The sequence below is a fragment of the Ranitomeya variabilis genome, chromosome 1, assembly GCF_051348905.1.
Source record: "Ranitomeya variabilis isolate aRanVar5 chromosome 1, aRanVar5.hap1, whole genome shotgun sequence".
Classification (NCBI taxonomy): Eukaryota; Metazoa; Chordata; class Amphibia; order Anura; family Dendrobatidae; genus Ranitomeya; species Ranitomeya variabilis.
The window spans coordinates 920,743,023-920,767,376 of NC_135232.1; the positions used below are offsets into that span (position 1 = coordinate 920,743,023).

General features: G+C 40.9%; 1 protein-coding gene across 1 annotated transcript in view; it reads left to right on the forward strand.

The window, feature by feature from the left end:
* Nucleotides 1–24,354, forward strand: part of FAT4 (FAT atypical cadherin 4) — a 340,488-nt gene that overhangs the window by 200,564 nt on the left and 115,570 nt on the right. Inside the window, exon 2 of the mRNA XM_077279100.1 lies at nt 17,176–17,307. Coding sequence (XP_077135215.1) covers nt 17,176–17,307 — 132 coding nt within the window. The remainder of the gene's footprint in view (nt 1–17,175; nt 17,308–24,354) is intronic.

Below are 24,354 nucleotides of genomic sequence, written 5' to 3' on the forward strand. Positions count from 1 at the left end.
TGTTGGGATAAAAGGGAGTGTGCTAGTTAGAAAATCTATGGATATTGACTTGTAGAGTCACTATCTAGTTGGCTATTGATAGGGTCATCTTCTGAGTTCAAGGAGTGTGACTTTAAACATCACCTAATTTACGTAGACAGCTGAGGTTATGACATGTTGGCATGATAGACAAAAAAAGGGATAAAAATGTAAAATGTAAAAAAGTACTAACAACAAATGAAGGTTCTTAGCACATAAATTGGCAACTCATGTGTGCCCATCAACCATGGCAAGGTGACACTTCTCTGATGAGTCGTATCGAAAGGCATGTTGGCATGATAGTTTTTTAAATTGGTCAGCACAGCGTGTAGTCCACTGGGTCATCAGTGGATTATACTTTGCTTAATGAAGGTTTATTCAGTAGATTCCATTGAAGACTTTGGCTCCTGAGAATTACCTCTATGCTGTAAGCACTTGTAGGAATTCAGGTTTGATGAGAGACTAAGGGTACCGTCACACATTGAAATTTTCATCGCTGCGACAGCACGATTCGTGACGTCGCAGCGTCGTATAATCATCGCTCCAGCGTCGTAGACTGCGGTCACACGTTGCAATCACGGCGCTGGAGCGATGCCGAAGTCCCCGGGTAACCAGGGTAAACATCGGGTAACTAAGCGCAGGGCCGCGCTTAGTAACCCGATGTTTACCCTGGTTACAAGCGAAGACATCGCTGGATCGCTGTCACACACAACGATCCAGCGATGTCAGCGGGTGATCAAGCGACGAAAGAAAGTTCCAAACGATCTGCTACGACGTACGATTCTCAGCAGGGTGTCTGATCGCAGTAGCGTGTCAGACACAGCGATATCGTAACGATATCGCTAGAACGTCACGAATCGTAACGTCGTAGCGATGGAAATTTCAATGTGTGACGGTACCCTTACTCATTACTGGCTGATCAGAATCTTGATAGCCTTCACCTAGTCCTTGAATTTATCAAAGTGGAGCAAATAAAAATTGGAAGAGGAACTGATATGTGTCATACCCAGTAATGTTAGTTGTGAAATTCTCAAGTGTAGTGGTATCTCCTCTGTTAACTCCATTCCTCATTTACTCAACTCTTTATTTAAATTCCCCAATGTGCCATCATCATGAAAAGTTTAGAAAACCCTTTTGTCTGAAGAGACGAGACCATGTTTTACTCTAAAACAGTATGTACCTTCTTGGTTTCGGGATTAAATTACCATGCATTTGGCATATCATGTAAAATGTTCTTTATTATGGCTTTCTCATACCTACAGCATGAGTCACCAGCAAACCAGAACAGATTTTGGCTAAGCTGCATGATGAAGTGTTCTGGATGCACAGAAAATTTAATCCAGACTCCAGGCCGAGAAAATTCCCAGGGGCTACCTTTAAGAAGCAGCCTTAGAAAAACATAACAAACATGTTTTAACACCTTTTAAAAAAAAAAGTTTGTTAAATATGCAAAACATGCAAGAATAGAATCCCTTCTGTAAGCTCCGATGGTCGGTCAATCACTCACTTCTGATTATTGTTGTTATTTAAAGCTGTTTTACATATGTCGTGGCCAAGAAATATAAGATTTCTCCTTAAGTATCCGCAAGGTTCAACTTCTCAGACAAAATGATCCATTTAGCAATATAAAGTAGGCTTAGTTTGCACAAAAATGTTTTAGCGTCTACCATGAATGTCATGCTCCAGCCCCCGAGTCCAGGAAATGTGAACTGCTAGATTTTAAGAAGGAAAAAATAGTATAAAACAAATCCATTTATTTCAACACAGTCCTAACAAGTCACTAAGAATAGAACAGGTATGTGATCTTATATCCGGAATACCGGTAACCCAGTAACATAAAAAAGGGAATAATTGGCAGGTTGCACAAATTGTATTTGGCCCAATTGAGGAAAATGTTTGACTTTTCTATTTTTCATGTAGACTGTGAACGTTCAGTTTTGGAATGTAATGTAACTTAGTAAACATTGAGATACTAATCTGTGTTATTCTTGGATTAATCAAGGCCTGCTCTGATCTGACTGATGTACTGACATGCTAGAGGCCTGCCGTCTAGAATTACTATTGGTTTTCACTGGGTTGTTGGCGAGTCAATGGTTGATGCCAGTTAGAAAGAATTGAAAAATCAGTACAACCTAAACTATTCTCTATGTGACATTCTAGTATCCTCTGTACAAATATGGACTCCATCACAAGCAATTTTTTTACTCAAATGTACATATTTTGGGCCAAAAATAATATTTGCTCCGTCTATTGATGGTTCAAGAATGAATTAACTAAGAATCCGTCAGTGAGCTACTTCCGACGCGGAGTTTGCTACTCTTTTATCTGTCCTTTATTGAGCTTCTCTCCACTGATGTATGCTCAGGTGAAAGTTCAGATCTCTTTTTTGATCTGATTTGTGGTCAAAATTCAGCTTAGATAAGCTCAGTAAATGAGAGATTAAGGAGTTATGAACGGCCTGTCAGCATGCGCTCACTGACAGATTATTTTAAAACCAGAAATGAGCGGGTTGAGCAACAGACTATAGAAGCCAGACAGTAATAATATCCAACGTTGCCTCCAAAAATGTCCATATCTTATACTTGTAGTTTCACTGCAAAAATCTCCCTCTATTGTTCCTGAACAATCCTGATGAAAAGATACAATCTGTGGAAGAAGTGGGCTGCAAGTATTTAGTTTCCCTGCAGCACCTCCACTGGAGAAAAGAAGCATTACACAATTCTCATGTCAATTACTGGCTATGACTATGGAATGTATGAACATGTCAGGTCCTCCAGAGAAAGAGGGCTTTGCATTTGCTCTCAAATCTGGGAAATAGATATGTGGGGAAACTAGGTCTATTAATTTAAAGTCCTCCATGGTGTTATGAAAACCAAACACCTTTGAATGGAATGAATCACCAGGAATGACCAATGTTATACTGAATTATGGAGTGTCTGGTTTGGATTTATATTCCAAGTCATGCGGTAAGACTCTTTAAAGGGTCGATATTGATTTTAGGATTGCTACTTCCAGTAGGTGGCGCTAGAGCTCCTGTCTTTTTTCTCTTTGAAGAGTACATTTGCACATTTAAACTACAGCATAAAATGCTAACAGCAGGGGGTTCCTAGACATATGTAGTAGCTGCCCTTTGTTCTTCCACAGTCAGTAGCAGTGAGAAGGCTCAAGTGACTTTCAGGTGAAAACTTCCAGCTGTAAAGGAATCCAAGAATGTGTCATGTGAGCTTCTAATTAGCAGACACTGCAACAATCCCCTCATGGGGATGCAATTCCGATGTCCTGTGACAGTCATGGAAATATATGTGTATGTGCAAATGTTCAGTACAGTAGCAGAATCTGATGTAAATACAGATGTGTTGGCAGGAGAAGGTGCTGCATAAAATACACACATTTTACACGCCTTTTTATGCATGTTTTTCCCTTTAATTAAAATGGGTGAAAAACACTGAAAAAAATTGACATGCTGCCAATTTTAAACTGCTTCAAATCTGCAAGAAAAAATAAGCAACGTGTGCATGAGACTTCAGGGATCTCATTTATTGTGCTGGGAAAGTAAAATTTGTCATGGCAAAAATGTGAGGGGGAAAACATGTTAAAAATGCGACGAGTGAACATACCCTATCACTAAATGTTTATAGGTTCTGTATATCAGGAGATACAGTACATACATCTAGAAGCCCCTGCAGTGTACAAATACATGAAAAAAATCACAAATTGAAAGTAATGTTTTTCGACATGGCTGTAACTTGAGACGCTGCGTGATTATGATTTAGAGCACAAAAGGACATAATTTAGAGGGGAAGTCCTAATTGCTTAAGAATAGTGTTGAGCATTCCGATACCGCAAGTATCGGGTATCGGCCGATATTTGCTGTATCGGAATTCCGATACCGAGATCCGATACTTTTGTGGTATCGGGTATCGGTATCGAAACAACATTAATGTAAAAATGTGTAAAAGAGAGAATTAAAATAAAAAATATTGCTATACTCACCTCTCCAACGCAGCCTGCACCTTACCGAGGGAAGCGGCAGCGTTCTTTGTTTAAAATTCGCGCTTTTCTTTCCTTACGTGAAGTCCCGGCTTTGTGATTGGTTGCGTCGCAGTCACATGGGCGACGCAACCAATCACAGCAAGCCGTGACGTAATTTCAGGTCCTTAAGGATTTTAAAATTACGTCCCGGCTTTGTGATTGGTTGCGTCGCAGTCACATGGGCGACGCAACCAATCACAAGCCGTGACGTCACGGGAGGCTGGACATGCGCGCATTTTAAAATGCGCGCTTGTCCAGCCTCCCGTGACGTCCCGGCTTGTGATTGGTTGCGTCGCGATCAACCAATCACAAGCCGGGAGGCTGGACATGCGCGCATTTTAAAATGCGCGCTTGTCCAGCCTCCCGTGACGTCCCGGCTTGTGATTGGTTGACCGCGAAGCAACCAATCACAAGCCGGGACGTCACGGGAGGTTGGACAAGCGCGCATTTTAAAATGCGCGCGTGTCCAGCCTCCCGGCTTGTGATTGGTTGACCGCGACGCAACCAATCACAAAGCCGGGACGTAATTTTAAAATCCTGAAGGACCTGAAATTACGTCACGGCTTGCTGTGATTGGTTGCGTCGCCCATGTGACTGCGACGCAACCAATCACAACACCGGAACGTAATTTTAAAATCCTGAAGGACCTGAAATTACGTCACGGCTTGCTGTGATTGGTTGCGTCCCGGCCACATGGGCGGCACGCGACCAATCACAAGCCGGGACTTCACGTAAAGGAAAGAAAAGCGCAAATTTTAAACAAAGAACGCTGCCGCTTCCCTCGGTAAGGTGCAGGCTGCGACGGAGAGGTGAGTATAGCAATATTTTTTATTTTAATTCTTTCTTTTACACATTAATATGGTTCCCAGGGCCTGAAGGAGAGTTTCCTCTCCTTCAGACCCTGGGAACCATCAGGGATACCGTCCGATACATGAGTCCCATTGACTTGTATTGGTATCGGGTATCGGTATCGGATTGGATCCGATACTTTGCCGGTATCGGCCGATACTTTCCGATACCGATACTTTCAAGTATCGGACGGTATCGCTCAACACTACTTAAGAAGTGTCTGAAAATATTCAAGGAAAGTCGTCATTGTAAAATATAAAGTTATAATTCGGAGAACAAAAGTCCTAATTTTAACAGGTGACATTAGAACTAGAAGCTTTTACTCATGTGACCATTAAAGGCCACGCGCACACGTTCAGTATTTGGTCAGTAATTTACCTCAGTATTTGTAAGCCTCCAGGAGTGGGTGATAAATGCAGAAGTGGTGCATATGTTTCTATTATACTTTTCCTCTATTTGTTCCACTCCTGGTTTTGGTTTACAAATACTGATGTAAAAAACTGACCAAATACTGAACATGTCCTAAGGCTACCTTCACTCTCACAATTCTCAGATTTTTTGGGTTCTTGTAAAAGATATGAAATGCTGTGATTTTCTTGACATTTTTATAGAAAAAAAATAAAATGCCTATATTTAGAGCATTCTGAAATTTGAATTTTTTTATTTATTATTTTTATTTTTTGCTTAAAAATGCCAAAACACATCAAATAAGCAGGAGAAAATGCAGTGTTTGTACTGCATTTCATAATTCCTCATTAACTGCTGTCATATTTTTGCAGTAAAAATGCCTGAAAAAGTGCCTCAGAAAAGCATTTTTTCCCTAAGAGTACTTCATATGAAGGCATCTTTCTTCTAGATAGGCCACGTTCACATGTTCAGTATTTGGTCAGTATTTTACCTCAGTATTTGTAAGCCAAGACCAGCAGGGGGTGAAAAATACAGAAGTGGTGACGTGTTTCTATTATACTTTTCCTCTGATGGTTCCCCTCCTGGTTTTGGCTTATAAACACTGATGTAAAATACTGACCAAATACTGAATGTGTGAACGTGGCCTTAGATGACATAGAAATCACTTGGACATATAGCTACGGTATATCACATGAGCATGGGACGTTACGTCACTGATGATGAAATGCCATTGCAGTCTATGGATTACACCTGGCCAGGGGTTGAAATAGAATATTAAAGGCAAGTATATTATAAAGTATAAGCTCTAAATGTTAAATTAAAACTGTCCAAGTCCTGGAAAATCCCTTTAATGGTTAAACCTTTCATAGTATGGTTGTCATACGATGGAAATTTTTTTCTCTAAAGTTGCATTTTATTACTTGACACTTCTGCAAAGCACACTCTGACATGATGCTTGGTAGCAAGGATTACTGTCAAGCAATTTAATAGTAAGCTCCTGCCAATGTAAAGTCCAGCGTCAGCCACATCAGCTAGATCAGCATTCCTGCGGAATCTGTCTCTCGGATTTGTCCCACTTCAGCTGTACAGGCAAAACTCCACGCCGTACCTGTTCCTTGTATTAAAAATATTTATGTCTAACTTTTCTGGATATCACACTGCATAAGCCATGGCCTGAGATCAGGAGGGAAAAATATAAGCGAGAAAAAGGAATTGAGTGTTAAAAATAAATATCCTAAAGATTTTTCTTTCAGATCCTCACAGACTAGAGGTGCAGGTGCTGCATCAATGTAAAAAAAAGCTGCGGCACTAAGCAAATAATGCAATGACTATACTTTATTTCCCGTCACATGGGTGACAAAGATATCACAAGTAATCAATCAGAAGTGCATATAAAATTCAACATCCAGATAATCCAATATTTTAGTGCAGATTGAAATTTCTGAAGGCATGTGCAATATGATGACCGGCTGTGTATGGCGGCAGCGCCTCTCATGGATGCAGTATCGGTTAGAGATGCAGACTTTAGGACTATTGAGAAATACAAATAGGGAAGCAGCAAAAGAAAATAGTGGTAAGTACGGTAGATGATTATTTCCTGTAGGGTCTGTACAAAGATAGCTGTCAGCACCTTTGGACACCCCAATGGTTTTTCCACCATTGGTTGTTACTAATACAACAGGTCAACATCTGATAAGGCCCCAGATTATATCAGAGGACATTAGGTTCAGGCATTTGGCCCAATTTTTTTGTGAGAGATGAGCCGCTATAAGATTATTCTGACAGCCGATCTCTTCAGGGAGTATAGGAACGCTCTGCAGAGACAAGTGTTCCTGTCTATGGCTATGCAAGCACATGCAGCAGATTTTTTTTGCAACAAAAAACAGATTGTTGATAGTAAAAATACTGTGTAAACTCATTTTTGCATGTGTTTTGATGCGTTTTTACTTGTTTTTTTCCATATTTTTGAATGAGTGAAAAATGACTGAAGAATTGACATGCTGCAGATTTGATAAAACGCTTTGACGGTTCAAATTTGCAAGGAAAAAATAAGTCACCTGTGCATGAGATTTCAGAAGACTCATTGTCTTTGCTGGTACTGTAGAACGCGGTGAGTCCTGTTTACACCAGACGATGCAATGCCAAGAATGATGATGTTTTGCGCAGCGATTGGCAACCTGTTTACACTCAAAGATTATCATGAAACGAGTGTTCTAACGAACGCTTCCAACCGATTATCTTTCAGTGTAAATACAGATTAAGAACCAGCCAGGTTTGAAACGCATCGATCTATAACCTGCATGCTTCTGTATGCTTCTCCTGAGACTTGTAGAGGGCAATAAATGCACAAATTGGATTGACTTGTATTTGCTTTTAATGGATAAATAATAAAATACATGTTTTTACGTACTGGATCTAGATTCTTCTCTTTTTGCTCTGTGTGCTGCCAATGCATGCTCTGTCATACCCTGAGATCTTATCCAATAGAAGGATTATTTCTAGAAAGGCATACATACATCCTTACATATCATATGCAAAAGAACATGCAACAATTTTTTCCTTTTGCATTTTTACAGAATCCCCTAAAAAAAAAAAAGAAAAACATTTCTTGCATGCCTCCACATAACATATGAACGTATAGTAGGGGCCCATTGACTCCTATGGCTGTCCTGTTAATGATCTGTATAAAATGGCCTAAGGAAAAGTGAAGAAAATCTTGACGATATTATTAGAGGAGCTGGTCCTATGTCCCAGAGCCCTTGTTATGATCCACTCCGGTGCCTGAAATTAACTTTATAGCTTTGCTTTATTCATCGGAAATTCAGATTTCATACTCAAAGGAGAAGTCAGTTAACCCTCAATGTAAGAAGTCATTTCTGTCATCCTATATCCATCTAATGGATCAGGGAGATTTTAATAAACCTATGATGTAGTTTGCCAAGATTTACTTCTACCCACAATTATATTATTAACATGTGTTTATAAAGCTTGGAAGCAGAACTGTTCCCATATGCTGCATTTGTTTTATGACACTCTTCCGTCTGCTTGAAAATCGCATTGAGTTGTGCATTAAAGATATACCGGTCTAATTGGAATGGTGTAAAAGTAAAAGTTTTCTACAAAAATTACCCAAAATACCAAAATTTGCTATTGTACTATGACATTAACACCTATAAAGTATTGATTTCATATTTTGTCCAACTTCACATTCACTAAATATAGTCTAGAAATGTCCAAAAAGAATATAAAACATTACTTAAGTATATTACTAGAGAAAAGGAAGGTAAAGAGATCATTATAGCCTTTTATTAACTGGGGCTGCATAGACTTAAAGGGAAGTCATCATCGGAAAAAGACCTATTGTTTAAATGAGGTTTTCTATTAAATGTTTTTTTAATATTACAATCTATATTAAAAATAAAAAAATACGAAACTTGCAATCTTCACACTGGCCACTGAGGCTATTGAGCCTGTGTAAAGGTCATTGTGAAGGTCAGGGGAGCAGGGGGGCTGTCATATCACTTTATTGTGATTGGTGGATCCTGTGTTATCAGCTGTGTGGAGAGGTGTTACCTGTCATTGTATTCCTGTCTGTGATGGTAGAAAGCCTTGCTGAAAACTCTTCCTCAAAGTACAAGCCTAAAAAAATCCCAGTGGTTAGTGTGAAAATGTAAGATTTCTTATTTTGTTTTTATACATATTGATAATAAAAATAGTGATAGTAAAAAAAATGGTAATGATAATAAGTGAACACATTTAATACAAAAACCTTATTTAAGCAATTGGTCATTTTATGCTAATAGCCTCTCCTTAAAGGGATATTCCTATCTTGTACAATTACGACATATTAATAGGATATATCATGACTGTATAGTACCTATGGGCTCCCACCAACGGGACCTGCATCATTCTCAAGAACGAGGACCAATTTTGAATCTGTCAGTAAAGAGGTAGTCGGAAACCCCATTCATTTGCATAGGGATTACTATGACGCCACATTAGTAGCATATGATGGGGTGACATTCTTGACATAGTTATGGGTTTTGTTACGCCCAGCGGTGGCGCATGTGGGTTTGTGAACCCACTCTGCCACAGGACCGGGCTTACCCAGGAAGGAGCATAACTAAGCAGCTCCTTGGTGTTCACTGGAGCCTTTAGTGGTGATGTCAGGCTTGTGGGGCAGGTATCAGCCAGGTACCAATCCTGGGAAGCTGCTGACACTCGGGGATCAGGTAAACTGATAAGGACTAGGTCTCCATTCAGACTAGTAAGTTATGGCACCTCTACAGAACATTTACTGACACGAAGTTGGTTTAGATTCAGACATGCCGGTCTTGGATACTAGATCAGGGTCTGGTTGCATATGGACCAGGGAACAAGTTCGGTGACTGGCCGCTCCAGGACCAGGCAACAAGGTTCAGGCACTGGCCACTCCAGGACCAGGGGATAGTCGATGGGTACAGGACTCACCACATCAGGACCAATGGAATACCAGGCATACAGGTTCAGGACACTGGCCGCACTGGGACCAGGGGACCTCACAACTCACTAGTAGTGCACCTTACTAACTAGATTCTACACGTTGCTTGGTGACTCACTGCTATTGACAGGGAGCCATCCTGCAGGTGCACTACATTATAGCAAATGCCTCTCAACAAGCTAAGAGTATTTAGTATATGTGCACTGCACTTTAAGAAAAGGGGAGCCTGCACAAGCGTAATAGGCAGTTCCAGGTGGCGCACACACCAGGAAGCAGGAGGGACACACCATTGAAACCACGCTGCGGGGCTGGGGCTTTGAATAAGCTGACATCCCTGCATGGAGGGAGAAGGAGACACCATGCAGGGGGGCCGGTAGCAGCGCTACAGGTTTTATTTGTGGGACAGTTATCTACTACAAACATATTGTGTATCACGTGGATGGGTATACTCTTTTACTTTCAAGGTTGTGGACTCCAATGCCAAATCTGCATCAGGGGTCCACACTTACCACACACCTCTTACAATAACTGTGTACTTTTAGATTAGAGAAAGCACTTTAACCCCTTTTAGGTCTCAGGTGAATTTGCCACCTCTGTACTCATTATAGTCATGACTGATGGCCTACTACTTTTTATTCCTTTACACTGGATGATCCAGGTGGTGACTTTTAAGCCCATTTATTGAAACAATGTCTTAATATGCTCGATTTACTCTTGTTACCCGTTCTAGAAATGTTGGTTTCCCAGAGCCATGACCCCAATGATAGAACTAACACATCATCAGTGATTGACCAGACTATACTAGGAACAAAGCAGACACAGTTGTAATCCCTAGTGCATGGGCTGAGGGGTGGTGCAAGACAAAGGGATTCTCGCTTTGTGTTTTTGCATCGTTATGCCACATATTATAAAGATTTGTCCTTCCTTACTTTTTTCCCCAAAATTTCATCAAGGACTGCTGTTTGTTTTAATTAATGTTAATACATTATCGTTAAATGGTAGCAAACCCCTTAACAGGCTGCAATTCACATGACAAACAGTAGGAGCAGCACTCCAAGCACTTACTATATACTGTAGTCCAAGATCCATCTTTCATTATGATATTATTATTTGAAACCACTTCTGGTGGGCTGCTTTTCCCTACTTAGGCTGCAATGAACATCACATCCACTGGATGGCTACATATACACATATAGCGGAAGCATCTCCCGACAGAGTGTCATGAATCATATTTTTTTCCAAGCTAGTCATCTAGCTATAGATTATGTTGGATACACTGAGCCAAAGGAAAGGTAAGGAAGGACTCGTGAGTGTCAGTGTATCAGTTTTGTTGGGAGTGTTCCTTTAATTATTTATTTGGGAACTGCACTATAAGCAACCTCAAATAAATTGCAACTGATGCTTACATTATCTACAGAGCAATGCAAACACATCTGATTTCCCTGAAGCCCTAGATTGTGGTCCATGTATTTATTAAATCTGTTATTCAAAGGAGGGATTGGTTGAAAGGAATCTGTCAGCAGGTTTTTCCTACCTCTTCTGAGAGCAGATTGATGTAGGGAAAGACACCCTGATTCCACTGATCTATCACTTAGTTTACTGGGTATAGCAGCTGTGAGACAAGCAGAGCTCAGAAAGCTAACCTGCCCACACCTCAACTTTCTGTGTATTTTGTACAATTGCAGTAAGCATCTAATCAGTGCTGGGTGTGTGGTTGGACCAGGATGCACGGGAGCTGTAGTCATGTAGTGTTAGTCTGCTGCTAATAAAACACTTATTGTATTGAAACAACAGCACCCAACCTAATAAGTGACACATCACTGAAATCAGTGTCTCAGCACCTAACTCATGCTGTTCTCCGATTACGTAGAAAACCTGCTGACAGACTCCCTTTAATAACTTTATATTGTTCAGATTACAATCTGATAAAATAAAGTGCTTATAAATTGTTGTTTTAGTGAGTAAGGAATAAAATTAGAAATTTCCATTTTTTTAGTCTATGTAAAATCCATCTTTGCACAATAGAATTGCGCTTCTTATTGAGATGCCTTTTCCAGAGACCACATATATTAAATACTAAATACTTGTGTATTGGAAGTCAAGCATGTAGAAATGGGAGTTATTCTTGGTTCCTTTTCCGTCCAACACTCCCCCATCGGTTTTCCGTCAGTCAGTGTTTTCATGGAGGCTGCTTCATGTTAAACTGACAGGTGGCCTCCATTGCTGAAACACTTCTAATGCACTAAAGATTGAGGCTTCTGGTTTGGGAGCAAACACTGGAGACAGCAGTCTGTATGTTTGAACTTAGGCATAAGTGTCTTGCTTTACTCTAGACAGCTCTAGACATTTGGCTTCCCACATGTGGGGAATCATTTGCAGGAGAACTGGCAGTGCCATGTCTGTGCCGCTCATGGACAAGAATAGTCAAGCGTTCTCCAGTTCATCCACTTGTAAATAGACTGGAAGGATCTTCTCATGTTCTATTCTCTCTGCGGATTTCTCCCGAATGGGCCACGGTAGTCAGTGAATGACATTACATGGACACCCCTTGTTTTCCTAACTTAATTGTACGACAGCCCCACTACCTAGCCTTCTGGACTTCACAACTGGAAAACAAATTGAAGCCGGCCACAGAGCAGAAACACATGAAAACTATTTCTACCCTATAAAAGAATCCAGATGTTAAGAGTTTTCTGCCAGAGTTTTCTCTGCTTCTTTCTGCAATGCAGCACATAGCAGCCGTCTTCCAGAAACAAGAGTTTTACTCAATCCCGTCTCCTTAAGCTTATGTTAATAATTACCAAGATACACATATAGTAAATAGGCATCCTGGTGCTGGAGAATATGCCGAGAAATCCAAACCTTCCATCTATTTTTACCATTAGATCTGAACTTGTAGAACCTGCCATGTCTCCACTGCCACTACCCAAAGCTGGCACCTTGTGAAAAAATCCCAATGAGTACACATGAAATAATAACTATAATGTGGGTAGTGTTTCCAGACCTTATATACTATATTTTGAGACATTCTTTATATATGTCTAAGAAACTTTGTTGAGCTTCATTTGATTTGCCGACTTGACGTCAACTGTGTGTCATGTGACACAAAAGTGGGGTCTTGCCAGCCTGGCAAATCAAAAGGATCCCGGAGCGTAAGTAAATTTACAAAATTCCTATCCACAGCCAGAGAGCACTGACTTGAACTGTGGAGCAGCAATTCACTCATCTAATTTTGCAAATTTTTGCATCTTCAAGACAGAATCTCCCAGCTCTGACAAATTGGGCGGGACAGGACATGGTGGCCACCTCTCACCGATCAAATTCATAACGATTGGCGGCATTTGCTTCCCAACAAATCTTACTCCAGCAGTGTTTGGAATAGGATTTCTGGCGAGGAACACACAGAAGTGCACACCACTCGCCCAACGCTCCTGATCCATCAAGAGAGATGTACAACTTCTCATGAACAAGGAGCGTCTGACTGCATCAAGAGTGGCATGAACAATGCCGGTTTTGATGAATCAGGCCCTAGTTGTGTATTTTATTTGTGGTGCAATATATTTTGACATGGAATTTGTTATACAAATACTGTACTATTAGCAATAATGGCAACATCCTTGTTTTCTGCACTTTATTCTACAGTCAAGTACAATGCTCTGCAGACCTATCCCGTGAATGTTCCCAAGCCTCGGCGATGCTTTATTCCCTTGGCTGATGCAATTTGTGAAAGATAATTTGTGTGTTTATCCAATTTTTATAATTCCCCATCAGATGGATTTTCTAAGTGTTATGCATGCTTCTGCAAAGAAAGTTAAGGAGTGCTCGGTGTCAGTAGTATTTCAAGTTTCCTTCAGTTTGAAATATGACCGTCTCCCTTTTTAAACCATTCTGCTTCCAGATAGCATTCCTCGCCATCTATTAATCTCAGTGTCTTTCCTTGTAATCAGCCTGACGCTGCCGAATATTTCTGCTGCCTTAATTAGCTGCAAGTTATTTGAACTTTTCTGTCCATTGAGGTCTCTGTTGTCTCAAGACAATGAAGGGATGAACCGTCAACCAGAAACAATATATTTAATTATCAGAAAAGCAGCCTATACAGAATATTCCGAGACAAAGGAGTCACAATTGCAATTCTTGTGGTCTCAGTAGATTTAGCTATGGAATTTAACATGTTTGTGTAGCTGCGATTTGCTATGTTTAGTGGACATTCCTTGTCTATATGTCACAATGATCAGTTTCTGAAAACAAACACGGCATATTAATGAGTATTTGGCGCTAGAAACAGTGCAAATAGGGGCATGACGGACAGCAGAGACCCTTCAAGATTTATACGCGTCAACCCCCCACTAAATAAGTGTCTGGCTAAAAGCTCCTGTCATCTAAGCCCTTAGTACTATTGGGGAGTGTACATATTAGGCTTTTCACCATAATGGGACGAGTCCAGATAACTCACTTTCATCATCCTTTTTTGCCCTGTTCTTACATGTGAAGATGTTTGCTATGATGGAAACCATTATTAATGGAAAATTCTAAAAAATAACACAACTCTACAATACTGTCTTCTCTTCTATTACCATTTATCCATCGGGTGAGGGGAACTCAAACTTTAGTAGATCAGGAGCAACTTAAAAATTTTTAAAAAAAGTATGACATAAAGTCATATTCAGTATTAAAACTGGAAAAACCTATTAATGATAGTTCCGAGTGACATGACTATTGCTCTGGTGTAAGCTGCCAGGGATAATTTCCAACCTTTCCATGTTTCAGTAATGCTATGATATTCCCAGTGCCACCAGTACACAGTAATGTCTGCAGCTGCCAAGAACCACAGCTTCACGTACGCGGTAGATATGGATCCCGAGCCTCAGATTGGGGAACACTATAACAGTGATACCTAGAAATGTCTAGAAATGTAGGTATATTTTCCACATTTACACACATTGACTATGCTTATGATTGGTCTTTGACTGATTGTAAGTAAAATTGTTTTAATCTCTGTGATTCATCGCATGTGATTGCACAGTTTTTCTATACCGGGCTTTTCTGGGTATGAAAACTGCTGTAGTAGGTCACTGAATTGGTCTGTGCATAGTTTCAGTCCAGAAGCCTAAGTGGGCAGCCGCACACAAATCGGCCCCATAGAATGTGGACCTGAAGCAGTTCAAACTGCAGGTCCATAGAAGACATCCCAAGGTCAGGATGTGATTTTTTTTCTCCAAGTTCCAGTGCATATGCCCATCAGATTTTCCACATAAAAATCGTATGTCTTAAAACACCACTTCAGCGGTTTTTTTTTTAATTCCAACACTGGAGTGGTGCTACTAAGGTAAGGTCCCTGTTCTTAGTCTTATATTTACCAGACACCATCTTCATCTGTTATTAGTGCTGCTGCGATTAGTCTCCTGTAGTTTGCGACCTGCCGAATTGCCCCAGCATTTGCTGGGTGAACTGTATGTCACTGCTCAGTGTAACTCTATGAGAGCCAGAACGAGGCCCTCATATACTTACATTTAGATCTCGTGACCGTTACCTTTGACTTCCAGTCAGTCAGAAGTTGTTGTCACAGGATGGTGGCATGGGACCGAGTGGCACTGGGAAGAGCTGAAGACGGCTGCTGGCGAGTATAATACTAGGCTCAGGGAGCTTAGATTAGTATCACCACTCCAGCACTGGAACCAAAAAAACTGAAGTGGTGTTTTAGAAATTAATGAAAGTGTCAAAATAGGTAACATATTTCTTTATTTAAGATTGATCATGCCAGGGCTTATCGGATGACAGAAATTGAGTTATAGAGATCTATATTGAAGAATAACTTAATTTATTATTTAAACTATCTATCTTTCTATTTATTTATCACTCTGAAATCTACCTATCTTTCCATCCATCCATCCATCTGTTTGGTAGAATCTATTCTATTTATCTATGTGGTATAAGCTATCTGTTTATTAGTCTGGTGTTGTTTCTATTGCTCTATTTATATGTCTTTTTTCATTTGTCTATCTGTTGTTACTGTCAAGTCTCTATCAATATGCTGGTCTATCTATTTATCTATTCATCTATTAGTCGATACTGGTGCTATTGCTCCACCTGTCTATCTTTCTGGATCTATCTATCTATCTATCTATCTATCTATCTATCTATCTATCTATCTATCTATCTATCTATCTATCTCAATGTGAGACTAATACTTCTTCAGCATGTATCTAGCCATTCAGCTGTGAAATATCATGCAGAGAATAAGAACTCAGGGTTAAATGCTGCTAGATTTAGACATGTTGCTACCAAGTTTGTGTCTTACTGGTGGTCCTGTGTTTTGTTGGTGGTCACTCAGTATTACAAGTTGTAAATGAATAAATTGCTCTAGGGGTAGACATAAAGCAGCCCTTTCAGTTTTCCTTATCGGAGGTTGGGCATCTACCCATCTCACACTTAAGAAAACAAATAGGTCTGTCTTTCTAGGCTCCATCTAAGTGCCTGTAAAACAATATTGCCTATACAAAAATACAAAAACAATGTGAAAATTGCCTGTTACTGCATCTTGTAGAGACTTTTGAAGACCACATAAACATCACGAGAAATGGGGACATTGCTTAGATGTCACAGAGTCGGCTGGGATTCCTCTCTAGTAATAAGCCTGTTTACTTTTAAAACTCCAAAAAATGAGAAGGTCTGTGATTTCCTACAAAAAGGGGAAATTTGTATTCTGCCATTGAGGGACCTGATGTATAAACATATCAAAGAGTGTTTTATTTCCCCTCATCTGTATGTCAATTACATTCTTCAGTGACTGAATAGCTGTTTCAGCCAGCTCTTGGCAGATACATGCCACTGAGCCTGTGAATTTGGAGTGTATTTACACTTGATTAAGTCCAAATGCCACAAAGGGCACATTACCCTGATAACTGATAGAAACATTTACTAGCTTAATAGTCTGGAGGTGTTGAGATATGACCATCCAAATGGACAGGATGCATACTATCGAAGTAATATATCCTGTGCCAGCAGATGGGGTAAAAGTATACAAAGTAAAAACAGCAAAATCACTAGTCATTTCATATATTATCAATGTCATGTCAAGTGTCAATATTTCTTCACAGTAAATCATGAGAAAACTTGAAATGTTCAACTAGGGATAAGATACTAAAGTTGATATTCTAGTTCTTAAGCTGCCCACACACCTTAGATAGACGTGAGCCAACTTGCCCATATACATGCCCGCTTAGTTTGGCCGAGCATGCAGAGTTTATCTCCAGTAGAAACAATTGATTGGGTATGTTAACATCCAACATCCATGATCTACTTGTGAAAACATATTTTATATATTGATCTTATTACATTCAGCCGTTTGTAGATCGCTTTTTCACCAAGTATTATGGTTTCTTCTGCAGGTGGAGATCACGCTTCAGGATATCAACGATAACCCACCAGTATTTCCAACAGATATTCTTGACCTCACAGTGGAAGAGAACATTGGGGATGGATCAAAAATAATGCAGTTGACAGCAACAGATGCAGATGAGGTATTTATATATTTTTTCTTAAAAAATATATATATATATATGTATATTTATATACCGTTCTGGCAAAAATTAAGAGACCACTGCAAAATGCTCAGTTTGATAACTAAGTTTAGTCCAAATAATCACAAGACTGGCACTTCATTAGCAATACATAACACAAATACGGACTAACTCTCTGCCGGAGGCCGTAAGAAGAGATCCAGATTTTTTTTAAAACATAAATCTATTTTTTATTAAAGAATTCTAAAAATGTATACAAACACTTCATAAAATTTATCAAAGTGCCCCAACTAGGAAGGACTCTGAAATTGAAAAGTAATATACCCAAAAATGGTGACCTCAAAATATTGAGGAGCCTATAGAATCTACATATATTGCCTAACACGGTATTTTATCTATTTATAAGAATACATACATCAATCAAGGCAAGGGTGCAAAGTACACACTATAATAGTGTCAAGTGACTACTTGTGTTCTAAATAAACTGTGCAGGAGGTGTGGGTTAAATCTGCGCACCTCCTGCACAGTTTATATTGTCATACGGCCGTTGATCGGCTTGTGGATCTGCAGCAGCCGAAATCGCTACATGCTCTTCATGGTGAGCAATTCTAAGAAAGCTCTCCTGGTTATCTAGAGGACAAGACCCTATTTTGCGCTTTGTGTCTCCATTTCTTTCCCCTATAGTTACTTGTGTTCTAAGCAATTCCAGCCAATGTAGCAAAAGAACACATAATGTAAAAGATGAAAATCCTATATAATTTACCCGATTGTAAAGAGCTCCACAAGCCCAGTGGGAGATCAGCATCCCTCCTCACCCCGACGCACGTTTGGTTTCCACTTCTTCTGGGGGCGTGTCTATGGATGGTTAGACAGGGGTTATATACTGTGCAGTGACCAATGGAGCTATTCGGGAACATGTGCGGTGAAGCAAAATGTGATTAGCCTCTAACCAGATGTTTATCGGTGCATGGGCTCCTCCTGCAATTCTCCTGTAAAAAGTTCACTTCCGGTCCTGCGCTCCCCGGAACGCAAGCTGAGACGCAAGCGGTCCGGTGTAGGAGCACATCCGGAAGTGCCAAGAGAAAGGGAAAAGCGCATGCGCACCATCCTAAAGGGGAAACAAGGTGCCATTGGACAGAAATTGGAAGAGAGGAGGCATTATAAAGAGGGGCAATCATTGGTATATACCTAACGTACCATTCACAGAATTCACCATAACTAGTGCAGGCAGATAAGCGAACTAACGGAATAAGCCTATTCTAAGCCATGAATTACACGTAAGTGAGTGAATAAGAAAGAAAGGGTAACTACGTGAAATTATATAGTACGTCACTGAAATACAAATATCTGAAGTGAGTGATCACTTTGTGCCATATTTAAATATACTTAGACCCAGTAATACTGCTAATGTGAGAAAATCAGTGACTTAAATAAAAACTCAATATGAGTTATAAAGTACCGTATTTTCCGGCGTACAAGACGACTTTTTAACCCCTGAAAATCTTCTTAAAAGTCGGGGGTCGTCTTGTACGCCGGGAATCGCCTTGTACGCCGGGTGTATATGGTGGGTGGGGGGGGGAGTGATCCTGATGACGACGAGGGGGCGTCTCACAGGAAAGTGAGTATCCCCCATTACCTTATCATAGCGCTGCAGCGCGGGGTCTCTGTGCTGGGAGCGGCGGCTGCTGTGCTGTGGGGCGGCGGCTCCTCTTCTGCAGTGTGGGGCCTCTGGTGCTGTGGGGCGGTGGCGGCGGTGGCGTATCTTCATGCAGTCGGGGCTCCTCCGGCATCTCAAAGCCTAGAAGCCCCGCCGGCAACTCCATCGGTGTAATGCGCTGGCCTCCGGGAAAATGGCCGCTGCTTAGATTCAGATCTCGTGTCCCGAGATTTCGGGACGAGATCTGAATCTGAGCATGCACAGCCCCCAGCGGCCGGGCCACCGCATCGCACCTATTGAGCTGCCTCCGGGAAAATGGCCGCTGCTCAGATTCAGATCTCGTCTCCCGAGATCTCGGGACGAGATCTGAATCTGAGCAGCGGCCATTTTCCCGGAGGCCACCTGACCGCATTGTACCGATGGAGTTGCCGGCGGGGCTTCCAGGCTGAGATGGAGAGAGGAGCCCCGACTGCATGAAGATACGCCGCCGCCACTGCCCCACAGCACCAGAGGCCCCACACTGCAGAAGAGGAGCCGCCACAGCACAGCAGCCACCGCTCCCAGCACAGAGACCCCACGCTGCAGCGCTATGATAAGGTAATGGGGGATACTCACTTTCCTGTGAGACGCCCCCTCGTCCTCATCAGGATCACTCCCCCCCCCCAAAAGGCACATATTCACCGGCCCTATAAGACGACATACGGTGTATAAGAAGACCCCCAACTTTTAAGAAGATTTTATTTTTTAACTGGTAAAGTTGGGGGGTCGTCTTATACGCCCAGTCGTCTTATACGCCGGAAAATACGGTACCTACATGTGAATAAAAGAATCACCCAGTGATATTAAATAAATCTTTATTATAAAAATATCCATATAAAGGATTATTGTCGTGCCATATTTGTGAGAATTAAAACGCACTTATATTAGTTATACATATATAAAGTGCAAGTGCATATACCGGACATATCCCGTTCATTACTGTGTAACCATGTTTATATGAATAAAATGCCTATGCTAGGTATACTACTTGGTATATGGGAATATCTCATATTTTCTATAATAACATCATACCCATTCCCATTTCCTAATTTAAATTTTCCTTACGGTATTTCACATCTACTCAAACCACATGATTAAGCCACCCCCCTTGAAACAATCTAATATTAAAGTACCAATATTAATACAAATAAAGGTGTATGTTATATCAATAATGAATTATAGATGAATTTATCCTATACTTAGCCTAATGACATAATACCTATACATATATCCCAATGTGAATTTTCCATTATAATAATTAATATCTACTCATACCACATAGCGAAACCATATCCCCATTAAACAATGTAAATCAAGTAATAAAAATGTCATTAATAATGCAAATAGCAATTAATGTACATCAATATTTAGTTAAAGTGAAAGTCCATCATGATGGAAAAAATATAACCCAGTCTTCCTCTCAGAAAACCTCCGAATACCCTCCATGGCGCCACGTCTTCCCCAAGGATCACATCTCAGACATATCCTCCACTGGATCAAAAGGTTAAACTATGAATAAAAAAAATTAAGATTAGCACCTCATGCATACAACAATATAAACATAGCGGTATTACTGGGTCTAAGTATATTTAAATATGGCACAAAGTGATCACTCACTTCAGATATTTGTATTTCAGTGACATACTATATAATTTCACGTAGTTACCCTTTCTTTCTTATTCACTCACTTACGTGTAATTCATGGCTTAGAATAGGCTTATTCCGTTAGTTTGCTTATCTGCCTGCACTAGTTATGGTGAATTCTGTGAATGGTACATTAGGTATATACCAATGATTGCCCCTCTTTATAACGCCTCCTCTCTTCCAATTTCTGTCCAATGGCACCTTGTTTCCTCTTTAGGATGGTGCGCATGCGCTTTTCCCTTTCTCTTGGCACTTCCGGATGTGCTCCTACACCGGACCGCTTGCGTCTCAGCTTGCATTCCGGGGAGCGCAGGACCGGAAGTGAACTTTTTACAGGAGAATTGCAGGAGGAGCCCATGCACCGATAAACATCTGGTTAGAGGCTAATCACATTTTGCTTCACCGCACATGTTCCCGAATAGCTCCATTAGTCACTGCACAGTATATAACCCCTGTCTAACCATCCATAGACACGCCCTCAGAAGAAGTGGAAGCCAAACGTGCGTCGGGGTGAGGAGGGATGCTGATCTCCCACTGGGCTTGTGGAGCTCTTTGATAAATTTTATGAAGGGTTTGTATACATTTTTGGAATACTTTAATAAAAAATTGTTTTATGTTTTTAAAAAATGTTCAGTTTGTCTGATTTTTCTCTTTATAGGTATATGTAAAATGTAAATTGTTCATTTATTCTATAAACTTCTGACAACATGTCTCCAAATTTCCAAGCAATAAAGTTTGTATTTTTTTTCTGAAAAGGAGAAATGGTCAAAATTAAAAAAAACCCAGTGCTTTCAGACCTCAAATAAAGTTCATAATCATTTAGAAACAACAATAATAATGTTTTAACTCAGGAAGAGTTCAGAAATCAATATTTTGTGGAATAACCATGATTTTTAATCACAGCTTTCATGCATCTTGGCATGTTTTCCACCAGTCTTTCACACTGCTCCTGGCGCAAAAATGTAAGCAGTTCTTTGTTTGATGGCTTGTGACTATCCATCATCCCCATGATTACATTCCAGAGATTTCCAATTGGGTTCAGGTCTGGTGAGTGGGCTGCCCATGACAGGGTTTTGATGTGGTGGTCTCTTAATTTTTACCAGAGCTGTGTGTATATATATATATATATATATATATATATATATATATATATATATACATAGTATATATAGATATAGATATATATACCGTATTTTCCGGCGTATAAGACGACTGGGCGTATAAGACGACCCCCCAACTTTACCAGTTAAAAAATAAAATCTTCTTAAAAGTTGGGGGTCTTCTTATACACCGTATGTCGTCTTATAGGGCCGGTGAATATGTGCCTTTTGGGGGGGGGGGGAGTGATCCTGATGAGGACGAGGGGGCGTCTCACAGGAAAGTGAGTATCCCCCATTACCTTATCATAGCGCTGCAGCGTGGAGTCTCTGTGCTGGGAGCGGCGGCTGCTGTGCTGTGCTGTGGCGGCTCCTCTTCTGCAGTGTGGGGCCTCTGGTGCTGTGGGGCAGTGGCGGCGGCGTATCTTCATGCAGTCGGGGCTCCTCCGGCATCTCAAAGACTGGAAGCCCCGCCGGCAACTCCATCGGTACAATGCGGTCAGGTGGCCTCCGGGAAAATGGCCGCTGCTCAGATTCAGATCTCATCCCGAGATCTCGGGAGACGAGATCTGAATCTGAGCAGCGGCCATTTTCCCGGAGGCAGCTCAATAGGTGCGATGCGGTGGCCCGGCCGCTGGGGGCTGCGCATGCTCAGATTCAGATCTCGTCCCGAAATCTCGGGACACGAGATCTGAATCTAAGCAGCGGCCATTTTCCCGGAGGTCAGCGCATTACACCGATGGAGTTGCCGGCGGGGCTTCCAGGCTGAGATGCCGGAGGAGCCCCGACTGCATGAAGATACGCCGCCGCCGCCACCGCCCCACAGCACCAGAGGCCCCACACTGCAGAAGAGGAGCCGCCACAGCACAGCACAGCACAGCAGCCGCCGCTCCCAGCACAGAGACCCCACGCTGCAGCGCTATGATAAGGTAATGGGGGATACTCACTTTCCTGTGAGACGCCCCCTCGTCGTCATCAGGATCACTCCCCCCCCCACCCACCATATACACCCGGCGTACAAGGCGATTCCCGGCGTACAAGACGACCCCCGACTTTTAAGAAGATTTTCAGGGGTTAAAAAGTCGTCTTGTACGCCGGAAAATACGGTATATATATAAAAGTGTCCATAGCTAATAACAGAATATACAGCATGGAATACTCATTAAGGACAAATTTACATTAGTCAGAGAAAATACTGCTCACAAAAAAGCTTGGTTCATGAAATCAGAAAATAAAAAAACTTTTGTAAATATGAAGCTTTTAGCCCAAAACACATCATCATAGATCAAAAACATCCTAACAGATTGAAAAGTTTACAGGACACTGTCTCTAAAGGAGCACTTAGCTAATTTAAATTAATTTAAATCTCCTGGCCAGATGATTTACATCCTAGGGTACTGAAAGAGCTAGCAGAGGAAATTGCAGAACCATACATTTTTGAAAATCCTGGAGAACAACAAAAGTCCCAGAAGATTGGAAAAGGGCAAATGTTGTCCCTATCTTCAAAAAAGGAAGGAAATGTAGCCAGGAAATTACAGGCCAGAGAGCCTTACTTGAATACCAGGAAAGATCTTTGAACAAATTATAAACTAGCATGTATGTAAGTACTTGGATGAGAAAGCAGTAATTAACCAGATTCTACATGGGTTTGTAGCAAACAAGTCATGCCAGACTAATCTAATTTCATTTTATGATGGAATCACTGACTTGGTGGATCGAGGAAATGAGGTATATATAGTATATCTTGACTTCAGTAAATTATTTGATAAAGTATCTCTTACTATCCTCATTGAAAAAATGACCAAGTATGGGATTGACAAGGCTACTGTCAGGTGGATTCATAATTGCCTCAGTAATCATTTTTCAACAGTGGTGATACATGGTTGCACATCCAATTAGAAGAGTGTCTCAAGTGGGGTACCAAAAGGCTCTGTCCTGGCACCAGTGTTGTTCAACATTTTAATAAATTATCTAGATAAGGGAACTGAAGGTAGGCTAATCAAATTTGCAGATGATGCAAAGCTAGGAAGGATACCTAATACTAGAGAAGGGAGAGAAATGATTCCTAAAGATCTGGATAATCTTGAACTATGGGCAGCTACTACTAGAATGGCATTTAACAGGGAGAAATGCAAGATTCTATATCTGGGCAAGAAAAATGAAAATTACATCTACAGAATGGGAAGAATAGAACTAAGCAAAAGCATGTGTGAAAAAGACTTGGGTATACTAATAGATTGCAAACTGCACATGAGTCAACAGTGTGATGCAGCAGCAAAAAAGGCAAACACAGTTCTAGGATGTATTAAGTTTAAGAGAAGCATAGAGTCTAGATCATGTGAAGTAATAATCCCGCCTCTACTCCTCCTTAGTGAGGCTTCATCTGGAATACTGTGTCCAGCACTTGGCACCACATTTAAAAAAAAAAACACATTGAAATACTGGAGCAAGTTCAGACAAGGGCTACTAGAATGGTGAGCTGACTGCAAAGTATGTCAAATGAGGAATGGTTAAAGGATCTAGGAATGTTTAGCTTGCAAAAAAAGAAGGCTAAGAAGAGACTTAATAGCTGTCTACAAATATCTGAAGGGCTGTCAAAGTATAGAGGGA